At 42.3% G+C, this 18,286-nt stretch overlaps 1 protein-coding gene and 1 long non-coding RNA gene across 3 annotated transcripts in view; one reads left to right on the forward strand and one right to left on the reverse strand.

Moving 5' to 3' along the window:
- btbd7 (BTB (POZ) domain containing 7) overlaps positions 1-14,969 on the reverse strand; it is a 40,580-nt gene extending 25,611 nt beyond the window's left edge. The window contains exons 1-2 of one of the 2 annotated variants that reach the window (XM_012854732.3): positions 14,589-14,969; positions 4,815-5,015 (exon numbers count right to left, since the gene is read on the reverse strand). In XM_012854732.3, coding sequence (XP_012710186.2) covers positions 4,815-4,896 — 82 coding nt within the window. In that variant the 5' untranslated portion in view covers positions 4,897-5,015; positions 14,589-14,969. Of the gene's footprint in view, positions 1-4,814; positions 5,019-14,588 lie in introns of both variants that reach the window. The other variant, XM_012854733.3, reaches the window with a different exon arrangement.
- A 2,018-nt stretch (positions 14,970-16,987) lies between these two features.
- LOC105919421 lies at positions 16,988-18,286 on the forward strand. The gene is made up of 2 exons (XR_001165301.3): positions 16,988-17,259; positions 17,921-18,286. It is a non-coding gene; the product is annotated as an uncharacterized LOC105919421 (long non-coding RNA).

Here is an 18,286-nt window from a genome sequence, read left to right on the forward strand (position 1 = left end):
ACATAGACTTGCTTGTTGGTTGCACTTTATGTTCAACAAGGATTGATGTCCAAATCAATTAAAAGCTGTTCTCTTGAATAATATTCTGATTAATAAAAACATTAAAAGTTTTTGTTTTAAATAGTCCTTGTTTACAAACATCTTTATCTAGAGGCCATTTTTGTTGCTTGTGGTTAATGCAGAGAAAAATCAAAATAAAAATCGCAATTTTGGTTGAAATATATCGAAGGCAGAACGCAATCATTTCTGCCTCCGAGAGAGACGCAGCGGCTCTTTTAGCACCTGATCTGCACAGCGATGAAACAGATTGATTTGTTGTTTGTATATGCTGAGAAAGTCATAATAAATTAAACTGAAAAAAAAAATTTCACATTATTTTGCAATATTAAAGATAAAAAAAATCCAATTATTTTTAAAAGAAAATTTTCCAAAATCGTTCAGCGCTAATTCTTGGCTAAATTCATCCGTAAATCATGGCATTGTGACTTCCAATGCCTTTCATACTGAAGGCTGATAAGTAATGCCACAGCAAAAAGGGGACTACAAGTAAGTTTCTTGAAATGAGTAAATTTTTCCTTGACTTTAGCAGCTAAATAGGAGTATTAGCCAAAGGAATGAATAATTTTACCCCTAAAATAAGATAATTAGACACCCTGCTCTTGAAATAAGATGATGGAGATTAACTGCTCTTTTTTAAGTGCAGAAATCATCTTATTTACCAGCTCAAATCAAGGAAAAATAAACTCATTTCAAGAAAATTTGACTTCATTTTAGTTCTGAGACATTGTGTTCATTTACGTGAGAAAAACTCGTATTTCTGCAGAATACCAAGACGCTTTGGACAGTTTCATGACCATAACGTTGAGGGAACAGCTGGTAGATGGGGGGGGTGGATTAGTATTTGGGGAAGTATTTGTGTGTGAAGGCAGATGAGTGAATACTTTTTGCAATAGACTACGCTGCATTCTAATAATTATGCATTCAGTGCATTTACTGTACAGCACATGGAAATATGTTCCAGTTGGCCAACAATAATGCGTTACTTTTTATTTTTAATCGCTTAACAATACAATGTAATATTGTAACCTTTGGTTTTCATCAGCTGTACGCTCTAATGATCCAAATGAATAAAAATAAAAACAGCACTTAAAACATAACTCACTGTGTAATGAACGGGCAGGATATTCAAATTTCCCTTATTAGCTTTACTGAATGAAATGAATTTACATTTCGATGATTTCCTAATGTACTGAGCTGCAGCTGTGTGTTAATTTCACAACATGAACTCTTACGTCTTCTGAACAGAGATGCCAGTAAGCCGGAGTTTCATTTGGAGGACTGATCTGCTGAAAGGGTGAAAATGATGTGGAAATTAGCTCTCCCGATGAATCTTGGCTTGAACCTTTAGCTGTGATTTATTAATGTTCTCCTGGAGCCTGTGTGGGTTTTCTGCAGACATACGGTCTTCCTCCCACTGCCCAGAAGCTCCCCATTAGGCTCTGCGTCGCCTCTGTGTGTGTTTGTGTGTGTGAGTATCCAGGGCTGTATCTGTGTTGACCCCGTAAACAAACCTTGGGTGTACGCCTACAGAGGCTGCATTTAAAAAAAAAAAAGAAGAAAAAAAAAAAAAAAGAAACAGATTTCCAATTAGATGAATTTCTGTAATCATAGTGGAGGTTTTGCAGCAGGCTGCTGCCTCTTGTATCCCTTCATTACTCCCTGATCAGGTACCTGGATCACGTTCAACAGCAGCGCTAGACATGCAGAGTCCCCCGTTTCGCTTGATTTCAGAGCACACGGTGGTTCCTCGCAGAGCAGCGGGCCGTTAGAACCAGGGCTTTAAACCGATTTTTTTCCCCCAATCGGTTCGTTCCGAACAGAAACGGAATTATAACGTTTCCGGTTATGAGTTCCACCAATAAATTGACATTCCCGAACCGCTTAGAACAAAAAAATACTGTTCCCGGAACGGTTAATTTCGTTCCTTTCGTTGGACAAATACAGCTATTGATATTGTGTTTGGAATGAGCGTTTTACTTAACGACGGATCGTTATTTACCTCTTATTTAAGATGTGTAGCTCTAGTGGAGACACCGCTCTCTCTCCATTCAGTCAGCGAATGTGTGATGTGATGTCACACAGGAAGTGAACCTCAGCCGTCATGGTAACGTGCGCTAACCTGACTCCGCCAGCTGTATGTCGCTCCGCCTAGCTTCACTCACATACATCTGGGACACGTTGGGCCTTATCAAAAATTCTTGCATATGATTGGATAAGCCACTTGTCTGTCATCTTTATCGACGTGCTATTTCAACCACTCACACCAAACCTAAACCCGTGACGCTGTGAGAGCGACGCAGAAAAAAACAAGTTTTTTTTTCTTTTTTTATGTGTTTGCGGCTCTAGTGGCACGCGTTTTATTGACAGTGAGCTGACAGGAAGAGGGGGAAAGGCAGGCGTCAAAGCGCCGCGGGTCGCAGTCGACCCCGGGCCGACCGCGTTGAGGACTAAAGGCCTCCTAACATGGTTCGCGCTAACCGCTAACTGACAAGATGTCCGCTGCAGACGCGCCCCGGAAAACAAAACTTGCCAAATCCGGTCGGGAGAAGGACGAAAACATGGTTTCCACCAACAAAAGCCTTCAGAGCCGTTCTCTGATGTTCTTTTAATGAAACAATATTAGGTAGATTGGACAACACAGAAGAAATAGCAGCATCAATGTTAACGCTTGCTTCCTCGACCAGCCGCCATTGCTATCAAAACAGTCTCACGTCATGGTCGCATCTCCACTACATCACATCTAGGAAACTCCAGCCCTGCGTCCTGATTGGCCAGACAATAAAATTGGTTCACTTTCTATGGGAGATGTCCCAGATGGATGTGAGTGAAGCTAGGCGGAGCGACATATATCTGGCGGAAGTCAAGTTAAACATGCGCAGGAAAATAATTACTTTTTTTTTTTAGTTAATTAGGCAACGAAAACTATGAGGAACGAAATAAAACCGGTATTAACCGGTTACCAATATTTTTAAATAAGTGTTCCAGTTACAGAACATAAAAAATAATAACGTTTCCGGTTTAATTTCTGTTCCCTGTAAAATACAAAAAGTTCCCGGTTTTCGTTTTCGTTCCTTGAACCGGTTTAAAGCCCTGGTTAGAACTGGCCGCTCCTTTATAAACGCCAGTCCTCTCACAGATTTAGACCACTAAACGGCAGTCATGTTTGGCTTGAGACAGCCTGGGCACGTCAGACGAGGCTGTGCCAAGGAGATCCTCCTGTCAGCATCCATCAGTGTGACCCACATAGTAATCACTGCGACTCTGAATCATCTGTGGCCGGGTTCAGATCGACCGAGTGGCTCCAGAGCTTTGAGGGACACCCACAGCCAACGGAGATCATTTGGCTCTCCTAACGAAAAAGTGCCCGGAAACTTGGGACTCGGCTCATTTAGAAACTGAAACTGACGCACGTCACAACTCCACAGAAAGAAATCTCTTCCTCTTCCTATAAAAAAAAACAAAACAAAAACAAACTGTCCAACGGTTCACTTCTCCAAATAAAACAGCTGCAGTCACGGCATCAGACAGAGCGGCTAACGGCTATTAGCATCTCCCAGCGAAACAATAAAGAAAGGTTCAAGATCCAGTGGGGGGAAAAAAACGCAGAATAAATGATTCCCAGAGGGAAAAGCCAGGAATGTCTCTGGGAATACAGTCTGAACGTCGGTGTTCACTGACGAGGACACTAAACCTGCCGAGGCTCAGATATGACCGTAGAGTTGACTGACGTGAGTAAATGTTCTGATATGAGGCTCTAAAAGTTGCTGTAGATTGGTTTATCTAATTAATAATGTTGGTCTTTGATCAGGCCGAGCTGCTGCTTTACTGCGAGGCATTACAGAGGGTCAGGCTCGGTCCGGAATTATTTAATACCGTTTAATTAATTAATTAATTAATTAATTAAGCAAACAAACAGGCATTGTGACAGTTCTGTGATACTGCCGCTAGATGGCGCCACATCTGTTTATATCTGCTAAACGCGCCTGGTGCTGGGGCTATTTATCCACAAAAGGGCCATCAAAGCATTATCAGGATGTAGGCTTGGTGTACATAACATTATTTTATCATGATTAAACAGTTTTTGGTCTTTTTTATAAGCGTATATCATCGCTGTGTACCTTTAAAATAAATAAAACAGTCACATTTCGAACGGCAGATTTCACACAGCTAACTGTAACGTGGCTGTCTTAAGGTCGCAGAAACATACTGGGAGCCCGCAAGGTCTAAAGTAATAAAAACACCTCTTGTGATGTCATTTTGGTCAATGAGATCTGAAATTACTTTTTTATTTTTTTTATTTTTTTTCCTCGCTTGCCTGCCTCCGACTATGCTTCAAAGGAGGCCAAACGGCAGACAAAAAGCACAGGGGAGCGCCTCCTAACGCGCCCGCCTCAGCTCTATGAGTCAACAGCCCAGTTCAAGAGCTCTTATGCACAAAATTATTCACCTCCTGCACCATCAGTTGCCATGGAAGCAGGTTAATCTAATCTAAAGTGCGAGTAAGTGCATGGCGGAGCCCCATTAGTGTGCATTTGTAGAAAAGATAGATAAACATACAGGTTAATTATGCAGAGTGGGGGAAAAAAAATAAATCTGTTTTTTAAACCTACAGTAGATGTGACATAGTTTAACGTGGGATGATGGTGCATGGGTACAGGATAAACCTTTTTTCTTCCCTAATAGAGATCGAAAAGTTCCAATTACCCTAAGCCCCCCCCGAACCCGTCCTGTGGACCTAGCCTCAATGGACTTACCTATAAAGGTCTGCTGCGCCTGTGTATTCCCCCCTACACGCGAGGAGCAGGAGTGTGGATAGCTGGATCCATTGGCCCCCATCCTTACGTCTCTTCACTTGTTATTTGGGGGTTCCCCCTGGCGCCGAGTCATCATGCTCAGTCCTCAGCTTCGGGTCAGGCGTGGATCTTCTGAAGCCTCCTCACAGCCCCGGGCCCCGGCTGCTGAGCCCCGGAGGAGGACGGGGGGTGAAAAGAAAACAGAGAGACATTTAGAGTCAAACAGTGAGGGCATCAGAAAACTGCGGCGATCAATCACAGCCATCCTGCAGGCCCGTCGTGGATAAAAAAACTGCTCTGAGGTTTCGCTTCGGGAAGTTTTCCTTCCAAGACCGCCGTGCTCAGGCTTTTATCTGTAATCTTCAGCAGAGACTTCCTCTTCCTCCCCTCAGGAAGCTGATTGCCAGTCGGCTACAAATCTAATGCAGCTGTGGCGTGGCTTCCCCGTTAAAACAAAAACGGACATACAACAGCCCTCTGCCCTATCGTGGCCGTTTACGTAATTTCAGCATCTGTAGGCCTGAATGATGCAGATCCCCTTTTCGGAGCCGTTTTAATGGCTAAAGAGACGCCGCAGCCAGATCTTAGGTTAATATTTAATGGAAGCCGTTTTAGTGCAACCAACGTCTGGTGTGCGCCGACACGATTTAGTTCACCAGAGCCGCACCGACGGTGATGCAACAAACGAAACAAGGGCTCATGGATGCTGCCAATATTTAGTCTTCGACGGCAAACAGACGTCACCTTTGATAAAGCCTTGCATAAAAGCAGCTTTATACTGCAGGAGGTTAAGGATGCTGTTAACCTAAATCTATGTGCGAGCAGAATAAAGACAGATAAAAAAAAAGTGAAATAAAAAACAGACTATCTTGAGCAACACTCAACAGTTGTTACCAAACAGCTAAAGTTTCCATCTATTCATCACCTGCATGAATGTTAAGATTCATTTTTGGCTTTCCGTGATTTTTTTAACTGCTTCTCTTTCTCGAGGGTGGCACAGACAACTGCAATGATATATATGTAATTATCAAGTAATTAGAAAAAGTCAGACAAAGCTTGTGGTTTATGTGCCCGGTAAAACCCCTGCAGCCATTAGCAGCACATTGACCAAAAGTATTGAAAAAAGTGTCTTGATTGGTAAAGATAATCAATAAATCAATTAATCGCACGGTAAATTTTAATCACATAAGCTTGATAATTTGCCTCGGCGTGTTTTCTTTTTTATTTCCCCCCTTGTGTTTCCGTCTCCTCTCTCTGTGACGGGATAATAAACGGTTTCAGTGCGATGCATCGGTGTCTGCTCGCGCCTTCCTTCTCGTTTCCTCGGTTTATGAGGAGTTAAATCTTGTGTCTGGTAGGTTTACGCTCAAAGTTTAGAATGAGAGCCTCGTCAGGGAGAGCCAGAGAAACGCTAGTTTGAAAAGAAAACAATGAATTGGTGTCAAAGCCGAACACGACCTCTGGATTGTGGGAGTTTTTTTTATTTTAAGCCAAATGACAGCGGCCAACCGTTTGATCTGAGACGGTATTTCTAGAGAATATACTTGTGTTATTGACATTATAACAGAAACAGTTCCCAGATGACAATATTATGATTTATCATTATAATTTTTTTAAATAAATGTATTGTTCAGGAAAATGTATTATCGTGACAGGCCTACCGATTGGTTAAAGAAATCCTCTTTAACATTAAACTTAAAGAAAACCAGATCTATGCGTTTTTCTGTAAAGAGAATCCAGTCAACAAACAATTTAAACATTGAAATGAACAGAGAACTCATTGAACAGGTAAAAAAAAAAAGAAAAAAAAGAAACGATATTTAGGAGTAATATTAGATTCTCAGCTACGTCATTAAAAGTTTCATAAGAAAAGCAAAGATTAGAGCGAATCATCAGGAATTGTCCGACATGTGAATGTGCTCAGGTCTATCTTGAATACAATGATCGTGTCTCATCCGTCCTCCTGCACTGCTTTCTGGTCTCACACCAGCCAATATATCATTGAAAGGCTTTATAATTGGGCCTTAAAGGTTTTAAATAAAAAGCCCTTCCGACTCCATCACTGTTACATTTTAAGTAAACATAAAATCTTAAATTTTTGTTATATTCAGCCACATAAAGTTGTTTTTTTAAATGTTGCACCTAAGCCACTATTTGTTAACAGACTGGAAACCAGATGAACAAGAAATGCTGCCTGTGGAGACCGTAAAGTTCAATTTGGTAAAACATCTTTTTTGCTAAAAATGTTTTCTGTGAAAGGAACCAATTAAATATTAAGACTCTGACTAGACTTTTTAACACAGCAGCAGCAATGTGGGTGAAGTGAGTTTATTTGATGCGTGCGCTCCTTTGATCTTGAGTGGATTTTTTTATTTTATTACAACGATTTTATTAACGCCAACTGGTTTCTGGGCATTTCTTATTGCATTTATTGTAATTGTTTTTATTGTTCATTTATTTTAACTGTTACCAGCCCTTCAGGGGACAAGTGTTGCGAATTAGCTATGGCTATAAGCACTACGGTAGAGGCTTCAGATTAATTTTTTATATAATGATCTATGTTTACTGTGTCTCTCCTTACCAATAAAAAAATTAAATAAAAAAGTTCACAAGTTTGACTTCATGGTGGATTTTCTTCTATCTGTACAGACTCAAATATAGCCGTTGTCCTGTTAGAAACCCGTTGTGTCCAATGATGAGTGGATGTAAACTTCTGACCAGAACTAAATAAATATACATCTAGCTACCTATCTTTTAGCTAGAGAAAAAGTCCTGTTTTAACAGTGTAATCTGACCAAATCTAAAGAAGCTTAATCTATTGTCCTGGAAAAGGGTGCGAAGCCACAGCGAGAACCAATAAACACAAATGATGAAAATACGGGACAATGGCCAGCCTAGGCAGCAGGGTCCGAAATTAACACTCGCCAGATGCCAAATCCGAGTAAAATTTCCGTTTGGCGAGTAAATTACAGAGGGCTAGCTGCCACACGGCGAGTAAATGTTTGTACCAAATAAGTTGTGTTTTCCAGTCATCATTTGGGTGGATGCTTCCTTATGTTCCTCTGCTGTCAACTCGTACGACAACACAGAACGACAGCAACTACGTCATGTCCGTTTGCTAACAGCTAGCGTTTAGCTCAGGCTAATTACGTAGCAGGATTATGTGGAGATATTTAGCAGGAGTCAAAATTTATATTTTGGCTGATAAAAAATATGCTTGGCTGCTTGATTTCTACATCTACCGGTCAATCAGGAAGTTCATTTCGGACACTGCCAAAGTTACAGCAAGAGAACATCGACGACCCTTACAGGAGGTCATAAAAAAGCGGGTTTTTTTTTTAGGTAGCCATTCATATTACTATTAAATGCGACCGCCATCATACTTCTGTCTAAATGGTTCAAGACCGCAAAGCGACCCGCATGCACAGATAACACCACAGAGACCACAGAGCAGCGTGCTGTTTGAGGAAGTAATGGAATGTAATTGTTTCTAGAAGTGTTCAATAAAGATTTGTTTAAAAAAAAAAACCTTGAAAAGAAAAAAAAAAACCAGATGTGTAGCGAGAGCCAGGATAGTGACGTAACAGACAGATAAAATGCGACATGGCCGTTCAGACTGAGGACGATTGAAAAAAAAAAATCTGATATGTTAGTACCACATGTGGAAGTGGCACAAATCTGATCTTTTGGGGCCGGTAAAAGGATCGGAATTGAGCCGTTCATACAACCGTGCAAAAGACAGATATGGGCCACATTGCTGCCTCAGGAAGAGCACAGCTTGTCCTAACTGATTGAGAAGAAACAAAAATAATGAAGGGTAATGTCCGGCTGACAGCCTGTGATCAAGTTCACTTCCATTATGCAGTCCGCCTATGCGTGGCTCAAAATAACAAAAAATAAATACATGAAAGTTTTGGAGTGGCCTAGTCGAAGTCTGGACTTGAAATCGATTGAGTTGCTGCACCCAGTCAAGCACCCAGCCTTCGATTTAGCGGAGTTAAAGGAGCTGTAAGTAATAGACGCCTTGGGGCTAAAATCGGTACAACAGCTTGCTAATCACAATCTAATGTGCCGTTTTTAAACGGTGTGTTGCTGTCGTGAGTTTTTACCTCCACAGGACAGGTCTATGATGTTGTATTCTGTTTTATTTCTGGTTCTCACTGGCTTCCATGTTAGCAGGCTGCTGCTCTTTAGCCAAGATAAAATATCAAATACTGCGCTCTGTTTTGGGAACCATAAGAACTCTTATATGATTGGCTCAGGAACCAGGAAGCAAACCGGTTGTTTATAGGGAACGCTACCTCCATCCCAGGTGAGAAATAAGAATGATTTAGGTTGATTTTACAGTAAATATCTTATTGCTCCTTTAAAACAATTCTGCAAAAGGGCTAAAACTCCTCCACGGCGACGTAAAAGCCTGATATCACCAGTGCTGGCTGGTTGTTGCTGCTGCAAAGGATGCTATTAGGTTTAGGTGGACATTACTTTTCCACATAGCACCAAGGCTGCCGTGGACAGAATACAAACGCTTGCGTTTACTCAGATTATGTTTGCCTGATATTAAAATTGGTTTTATTACCTAAAACAGTGAAGCGTGACAAAGAAAAGCGAAACCAGAAGTCAGTGCAGAACAAACACATTGTAAAGGCAGATTGCAGAGAGCGTGCTTGGAGGCTTTTCAGGGTGCTCAGCAAAAAACAGTTTAAGGACAGAGGTCAAATATTAACTAAGGTGGACTTTTAAACTGGTATATATATATATATATATTAAAAAAAAAAGAAGTCCTGTGAATCTATGAGCATTCCCAAGTTTTTACTCCAGCAAAACAAGACTGAAAACTGGAGTGTGATCTGTTTTATCTCGTTTTCCTGCCTCCCTCCGGCACGCACACATGCAAATTATTGTTTTTTCTCTTCAATACGTTGCTCTGTCATCAGAGGGAACTTATTTAGACAAAATTGGAAATGAAATTTGGGACGTGAAGAAAAGATGGCGTTTGTTTACAGTAGGAAGGACGGCGAACCACACGGGGCGAGCAATCAGCTGAGGAATATGCTCAACCCAGAGCGAGGCAGCTTTAACCCATTTAAAAGAAGGAACCAAAGTCAACTTCAGCAGCGGAAGTACAACGGCATCATTTAGGCCAGTTTATCGCCTCTCTACCTCTGATTTCTGTGCGGTGCAACTTTAAGACTCTTTTTCTGCACAACGAGAGCCCAGTAGAAAGTCGCTGGCTTGTGTTTGGCTCCAAACAGCGCTGGTTTAGTGTTGCAGACGCAGCCTGAGCTGGACTACGCGTCCCTAATCAGAGGTGACATGAGACACTCCCTGCACCCCCTCACCCACTTCCCTGCGAACATGCACCCTTTTCAAGCTGCTCACCTTGCATCAGCAATGCCCGATTTCTCATTTTAAAGAAGAAAAACGCACTTGTAAAGGCTCACAGGACCAACACGAGGCCTGCCATCGGACCTGCGTGAAAACACACGATCTAAGGAGGGGATCGATTCATTATTCAAACGACGCGCAGGCCCCGATCAATCATTGATGAGGAGTTCCTCATCACGCCGAGAGAAAATGGAAGCTGCGGGTGCACGAGCTTCCTTTCCTGTACGCGAACAAAGTGTCTTCCTTTGCACATGGAAACTTTCCCCACAGAAGATATATTTTAAAGAAATCTGAAGAAAAAAATCCCCCACAGATTCCTCTTATCTATTACTTCTTTGCCAATTATAAAGACAAGGGGGATGAATTAACTTGCTTAGAAATTCACAGCAAGTACAAAGCGCATCCACATTACTGATTCAGGAGCAGCTCTTTCATCGTAAAAAAAAAATAAAAAAATAAAATAAAAAAGACCTTGTGTCGGGAGCGTAGCTGGCATGTTCTGATGAATTAGCAGTTCAGCTGCATCTAAACCTGTAACGTGACCTGTGAGACGTGGGCACCGTGTGCTCGGCGGAGCCGCCTGCACCGAAACGGTCCGTAATAATAGACGGTTTGACCCGGGAGATATCCGATACGATCTGAAGCCGGGTCATAAAACAGGAGGCGGCAGTGGGTGGAAAACCGGCACTTTCTAACAAAAGAGTGACCTCCAAAGCGCTGATGTGTCGACGTACGCATGAGAAGACTGCAGGTGGAGACCAAACGGTTCCCCCGTGCAACCAGGAGGACTGCAGGGACAACAGACTGCTCCAGATCAGCAGCCTTTCTGCTCATCAGCTAAATCAGTTTCACACCAGGCCATCAGGCTGATTAGAGGGCATGCTAGGTGAGCCACCGAAGAGGAAAAGAATCAGAAAAGGCGGTAAACGGAGACGTTAAGACTCCCAAAATTTCGAGAGACGAAAACAAAAGTCCTCTCATGGAGAACAACCGAACAATGCGAAGCGTTTCTGTGCATATTTCCCGTTTCAGCGTCGGCAGTCAGCTGGTCCCCATTTACTTCTGGAGGCCATGAAGCAAAAAAAACCAAAAAAAACCAACAACATTGTTCCATCGACATTTTTTGGGATTTTGAGATGGAAAGAAATGGACTGCACTGCCCCCCCCCCGGGAAGATCGCAACCTGGTAGCTAGCTAATCAGGAAACGAGGAGAGACGCAGAGGACAAACCACCACGAACGCACACAACTGGGAGATACCACATAATCTAACAGTTTGATTAGGGCTGGATAATGATTCAATAACAATATATATTGATCGATAGACGTAGAAAAAAGGGTCAATAAAAAAGTTCAATAAAATAAAAGCTTTCCTTCCTTATGTACTCTCGCCATGTAGGGTAATATTACAGTCACTATATCCTCCCAACCAATCACAACACAGACCCAGGAACGCTCCGTTGCCAAGCTCCGCCCCCTTTAAAGAGTTCAGAAAGCACGCGTTCTTTTTTTTTTATTTTTTAAAAACTTGTAGTTTTGTTAAACAGTTGGTTAAATAAAGGGCTGAGTTTGAATCCAGCATTAGGGTGTGCTCTGTATCCAAAAATAGGTCGATAGGCAACAGCATAAAATGGCCAAGGCTGCGCTTTAAATATATGTTTTGAATTTGTTGATAATTATCGATATCGATGCAATAGGATTGCTGATTTTCTATATTATCGATATGCTGTTTTTCTATATTGTCCAGCCCTAAGTTTGTTTTTTTAGACAGCGGGAGGAAGCCGGAGTACCCAGAGAGAACCAACACATGAACAAGGAGAACATGCAAACTCCACGCAAGGTAAATCTATTTGTGTAGCACATTTCTGTACTAGGACAGCGCAAAGTGCTTTACGCGATTAAAAACATTAGAAAATTAAAACCGAATAACAGTAAAGCACATAGAAAGAGACCCTAAACCCGGATTAGAAACCCAGGACCTCCTTGCTGCAAAGCATCAGTAAAATCTCATTTTAAATCAGGTAACAGATTTGCTCTCCAGCTCTCGCTGTATTACACTTCTGCAACCCTAAAGAACCGAAACGTCGGCTGAGGAGAAAATTTTTACAGACGACAGACGGAAAAAGCAAAACACTCGCAGGTGTGGTGCTGCGTGGACGAGCGGATTAAGGAGGTGCCGAGCGGCCCCGCAATTTCTCAGATTACTGCGGGATTATCGGGGTCTGCATATGGCTCCTTCTCACTGCGTCGCCATGTCACCGGCTTGGCTGCTGCTCGGAGAAACCATTTTAAAAAAGGGGGCTACTGTATGCAGACATATGTATCGGGATCAGTAACGGAGACGGACGCCATCGCTTTCGTTAATGTACGGCAGACAGAGGAGCAGTGAAGGTCAGAGGAGGTTCCCTACCCCTCTGTCCAGGTTCTACTTCAGAGCCGATGTATGAAAAGATCTCTGATCTGATCATCATTCTGAACTGCTTCCATCAGACAAACTCTTTCACGACATCAGAACCACCAGCGTGCTACATAGCTTTCTGCCTCAATGCTGCACCACAGTAAAAATTATATACTGCCCTCATTTCAGATTATTTCACCCATTTATTTTCTCTATCTGTGCTTTAAATACCAAATAATCTATGCATATTAATCTGTTGTAAATCCTCCAGACATGTTGGTCAGAATGTTTCCTCTCTAAGGAAACCCAGCAGGTTGCATCAAGTCTCTCCAAGCAGCATTCACTCCTCCTGAAAGAGCGCAGAGCCACAGTGGACAGTCGTCTGCATTGTTGATGGCTTTGCAGCAATCCCTCATACTGAGCATGCATGAAGCGACAGTGGAGAGGAAAACTCCCCTTTAACAGGGAGGAAAAACCTCCAGCAGAACCACAACCAGGATCAGTGTGAACGCTCATCTGCCTCGACCCACTGGGGCTTAGAGAAGACAGAGCAGAGACACAGAAAGCACAGAAGCTCACATTGACCCAGGAGTACTTTCTATGTTATAGGGTAATAGCGGATGATCTGCCTCCCCTGGATGATGTTAACCTGACGCCGCCAGATGGATTTGCTTCGCATATCCATCTGGAAACCTTCCGTTGAAGTAATTTTGGGAAGGGGCGAAAATACTGGTTAGCTGATTGGCCTATGTTGGTGATAGACGGGCCAAATAAACCAATCAGATAAACGAAGCATATGACGTACTCGTCAACATGCTAAACACAACCACAAGCCAAGCTACTCTTGCTGCTGCAGGTAAAGGCTCGTTAGCTCAGCAGAGAAATACTCTGTAATTCCGATAAAACTTGCTCGATAGCCACGCTAACGCTAGTTTCATCGGCTGAAGCCGCCATGTTCTTTAGACTGAACTGTCGCGCTTCTCGTTGCGTCACACCTCAACCCGCCTCAAAGCCAACGCTGATTGGACGTTCGTTTGGTGAACGGCTCCAAATTTTCTTTAACGGAGAGTAGCCAGACTGATCTGCGAGTGAAACCTTGAAAGCTCGCGAGATCAGGATTGTCTCACGAGGCTAGGATGATGTCACAGCTAAACAGAACGCCAGACCAGGTGTACCTTCTATGAAGAGAAAAAAAAACAACAACAACAGAGAGAACATAAAGTTAAAAGCTGAAATAACAGCAAACAATGCAAATTGGAGAGCAGTAGGAGAACTCAGCAGAGTGAGAGAAGTAGACCCTGATGTCCTCCTTATGTAGCTTATTCCTGATGTATTCTCGGGTGCATTTAGCCCACAGCGAGTGGCTATCGGATTCTGTCACCGAACCAGACGCAGATTGTTAACGACAGTCTGGGAAACATCATGTTAACATGCAGGCTAGCCTCCAAACCCAGAATCCCGAGTTCCAGATTTCAACTTTCTGGCCAGCGTTCATTAAAACAAAAACAAACATTAAAAAAACAAAACAAAAAAAAAAACAGTGATGTGTCTGGATTAGTTAACGCTGGGCTTCTGTGGCAGCCTGGCTGTTACAGAGCTGGGTTAGACATTTAAAACACGTTTACTGCTGATGGAAACTGTCGATAACAACTGGATGTCCTCCTCAGACCTCCTCTGACCTCCATAGCTCTCCCCCTTAGCCTCCTCAGCCCTGCTATCCGCTCCCTCTGAACTCGTCCTCAGCCCTCCGGAGCCCCCCCCACTCACCCTCCCTGACCCAGTTCAGACCCCCGGCCCACGTTCAGCACCCCCCTGTCTCGGTCCTCCTCGGTGTAATTAGCGGCAGCTCCTCGGCAGCTAGCTTAGCCATCTGTGGCTTTAACTCTTCGGGCTTTTCCTCGGAGCCGAAGGAACATCTGTTGAAACTGAGACCGTTCTGGTGGCGTTTACCTGGAAGTTTCCCGTCCATAGTTTTCGTCTCCGGTTCACAGCGCAGTTCAGTCCGGTCCAAGTTGTCTGATCAGCAGAGAGAAGGAGGGGAGGTGGGGTGGTGGTGGGGGGGGAGAGAGAGAAAAAAGCTGCTCAGCTCCTTCTTTCTCCAACTCTGCTCATTACGCTCCGATCGACGTCAGCCACCGAATGAAACCGTTAAAAGGCGAAACCGTTTCCATTTCCGTCGACTTTAACCCCGATTTCTCGGCATCTATCTCCGCCTGAAACAGAACCGCCGCTTAATTTAGTCCCGGTTCTGGCTCGGTATTTCCACACAACGCCTTGTTGGGTGGCTTTTTTTTTACGGCCTATCGCGAAGCCACTGAGTTCAAGCTCGCTGAGGTGAAATCGCAACTTCCGGTTGGGATTTTCAAAATAAGATGCGCGAACGCTGATCACTCGGCAGCCATCTATGAGCGCGGACCGGATATTATGGCTACATCTATAACTGATGTGTATTAATATCAAATTTTAATATAGATAATACGTTTTTATTCTTAACTTCACGTCTTGGTGTGCTTGTTCCAAGCTCCGGAAATAACGCGATAGCCATGCTAACTTGACAAGTTCTTCAACTCCGCTGGCAGAAAGAGGAACATAAGAACTCACAGCGGATTGGGCAATTTTTCATTTGCGAGCCCCCTCTAGCGATAAAAGTTAATAGAAGAAAAACGAAGATATTTTTTATGCATCCCTTCATAGACCAAAACTACTAGCATCACATCACCATAGCTTTTTTTTTTTTATATAATGCAGGCCTAATATTACCTGCTTATCAGAGACAGACTTTGATGGAATTTATATCATTTATTTTGAGTATGATTGGAAAATAAAAAAGAAACAACGACATAAACGTAGGTTTCCCACTATTCACTGCACAGCAGCTTAATTTAATGTTCAAAATGGGGCAGAAAGAAGCATGAATTATTTTTGATGAAGTACCTCAAAATCAAAACCATTGCCTCAGCATGTTGATGGATCCATCTGTAGCCACCGGCTGTTATAAAGTGTTTAAATATTTAGCATTTTTTCAGATTTATGACTAAATCGGTTGATTATGAAGTTAAAAGTGCCATTATATTATTTTTCCCACATACATACGTAGATAAATACAGCTAAACCAAACACACTACCGATAAACATATCAGGCCCTCCGCAACAAAATACCGTTGCAGTGAAATAACTTTAAACATTTAAACCAGGAAATGCATGAATATATACATTTCCTGATTACTCATCTCCAAAAACTTACCCCGAGCACAAAATGTAATTTGCATGTAAATGCAAATGCAAGATCAAATCTAATCTGACACCTAATCGCACCAACTCAAAGTGCAATGAGTGCAATGTTCACAGTTCATGCGTATAAAAAAAAAATGCTGATTTTACATGATTGTAAATGAAGATTTACACCATATACCTCACATACAAGGAGCATAATGCCAATTTAAAATCGTGAAAATGTTTTAAATAATGCTTTGACCCAGTCGATATTTTTTTTTGTAACCTGATGAGGGCGCTAGAATACACCTAATATGGGCTTAACTCTTACTCCTACTCATAGATACATCCAGCCAGTATTTCTGCTAATATAGAAAAAATAGGAGGGAGATTGTAGGTGGTTATTTACTGTTGAAAACAACAACGAAGAGCTATTAGTTTTCACCTTAGATTAATTTAGACACAATACAACAAGGTGTACTTTATTGATTCCAGAATTTGGACCATGAATAAGACCTAAAAATATGAAATAGAAAGCATAATCTAATAATGTCCATATGTTTTTACATCCTACAGCTACATTACAGCTACATATATGAGTGGTAATTGTGCAGCAGAAATAAAAAAAAATCAAAAGTAATGTGCAGTGTGTAATGTGCAGGCATATGGGTCTGGTCAACACAAGTTTACACTGCAAGAGAAAGCCTTCCAAAATGTAAACGCAGCATGAACCGCATCATCATTTGCAGCACCTGATGGACACACAAGCATGATTTTATCTGAATGGGAAGAGTCTGCTCTGCACTCTTAACAGATTGATGTTGTTGTTTCCTCGTGACGAAAGTGATGCGTCACACAATTAGCACTTTTTTCTTTTTTTTTTTTTTAGCTCTGTCTGATTAGCACTGATTACATGGACAATAAAAAAAATAAAACCATCTGGTTATTTTAAGCTCATGGTGTGCATTCTGTCTGACAGTTAGGTTTATTTAGGCTAAATTGAAAAAGTGAAAGAGTGCATTAATCTAACATGTTGAGCTACTGTTTTTCTACTGGTTGGTTAAATGTGTATCTTTGGCCACGCAGACAGGACTAATGACGCTGTCTTAATAGCTTTTTCTGTATGTTTACACAAGTGTTCTTGGTGGAAGTAACTCCTCCTAGGAAGAGCGATGGGAACTCGTTAAAGTTGATCCTATCTGCCTGCACCTCGGGGGATGTGAGCAGGAATTTGTGCAGAAACGGTTCCTTTAAGTCAAACAGACCAACTGAGTGAGCTGGAGCAAGAAGGATGTCTTCGATCTTCAGGAGACCCACACTGACCGGGCAGCTCTTCATTAAAGCTGTCCAGCAAAACCAAAGGTCCACCGTCTACAGCAAGCCGCCAAAGGAAAAGATTGGCCCAGCGGTAGGAGGGATTAATTGTTTTAAGTGTGGGATTGTGTGATCTGGATGAGATGCTCTCTTTGTAATAATGTTCTGCAACAAAACTAGGAAAGTGATCAGGAATGTGGTGGTTTTCACATGAACCAACCTGCTGCCTCGTTATAATTAATCACCTTCTAAGGTCCGTGGTGCTCGAAAGTCCAAAAAATCTGTTTCAGGAGACCAGTGCCTCTCCTGAGTGACTTTATTGGCTGTAATGCGAGGAAGTCAAGCGGATACTGCTCTCTCTTCTGCAGAGTGGGGGAGATGTTTTATTCATCCTGCAGGCTTTGGTCTCTGAAAAGGGATCCAATGATGGGACTGCAACATAGCAGCCAGCATTTATGCCACTATAAATCCACTGATCTGTCCCCTGGGCCGTGCTTTTACAAAGCACATCCCTGGTTAGGAATACCTGAGTGGAGAGAGACATATCATGGACAGACGATATATAAACGAGGCATGGGGTCATATCAGCTGATGAGTCACAGGTGTTCAGGTTTCTTGTACAGAGAGGTTTGGGTGCCAGAATAAATTATGCCACGTGACATGTATCACCACTAACACATTTTTTTAATGAAATATTCTGTAAAAAAGGAAAATACAGAAAAGAAGCTGAAATGTTCTCTGGGACTGTCTTACAGCAGTCCATCTTTGCCCTGTGTGTGTTTGCTATGACTCTCCTGGCTCCGGCTGGATGGATTCTGCATCACGTCCCAGAATACCGCCAGGGATCAACTCCACATCCCTGACATCTGGAAGAAGCTCTGCCTTCAGATAAACATTCAATTGCCCTTCTGCACAGCTGCCTCTTAAAGAAAAGAAATAAAATGTTCTTGTTTAAATAGTTTTTTTGTTTATTGCTTAAATCCATGTGCATTGTTTTATGTCCTTCTCTGTCTACTACTGTGCCTCATTCCAATAGTTATTTCATCGCTTTTCTGTGCAGCACTTTGCGGCAATTTTGTTTGTGAAAGGTGCTTAACAAATAAACTGAGATGGACAGTTGA

Source organism: Fundulus heteroclitus, chromosome 19 (assembly GCF_011125445.2).
Source record: "Fundulus heteroclitus isolate FHET01 chromosome 19, MU-UCD_Fhet_4.1, whole genome shotgun sequence".
Lineage (NCBI taxonomy): Eukaryota > Metazoa > Chordata > Actinopteri > Cyprinodontiformes > Fundulidae > Fundulus > Fundulus heteroclitus.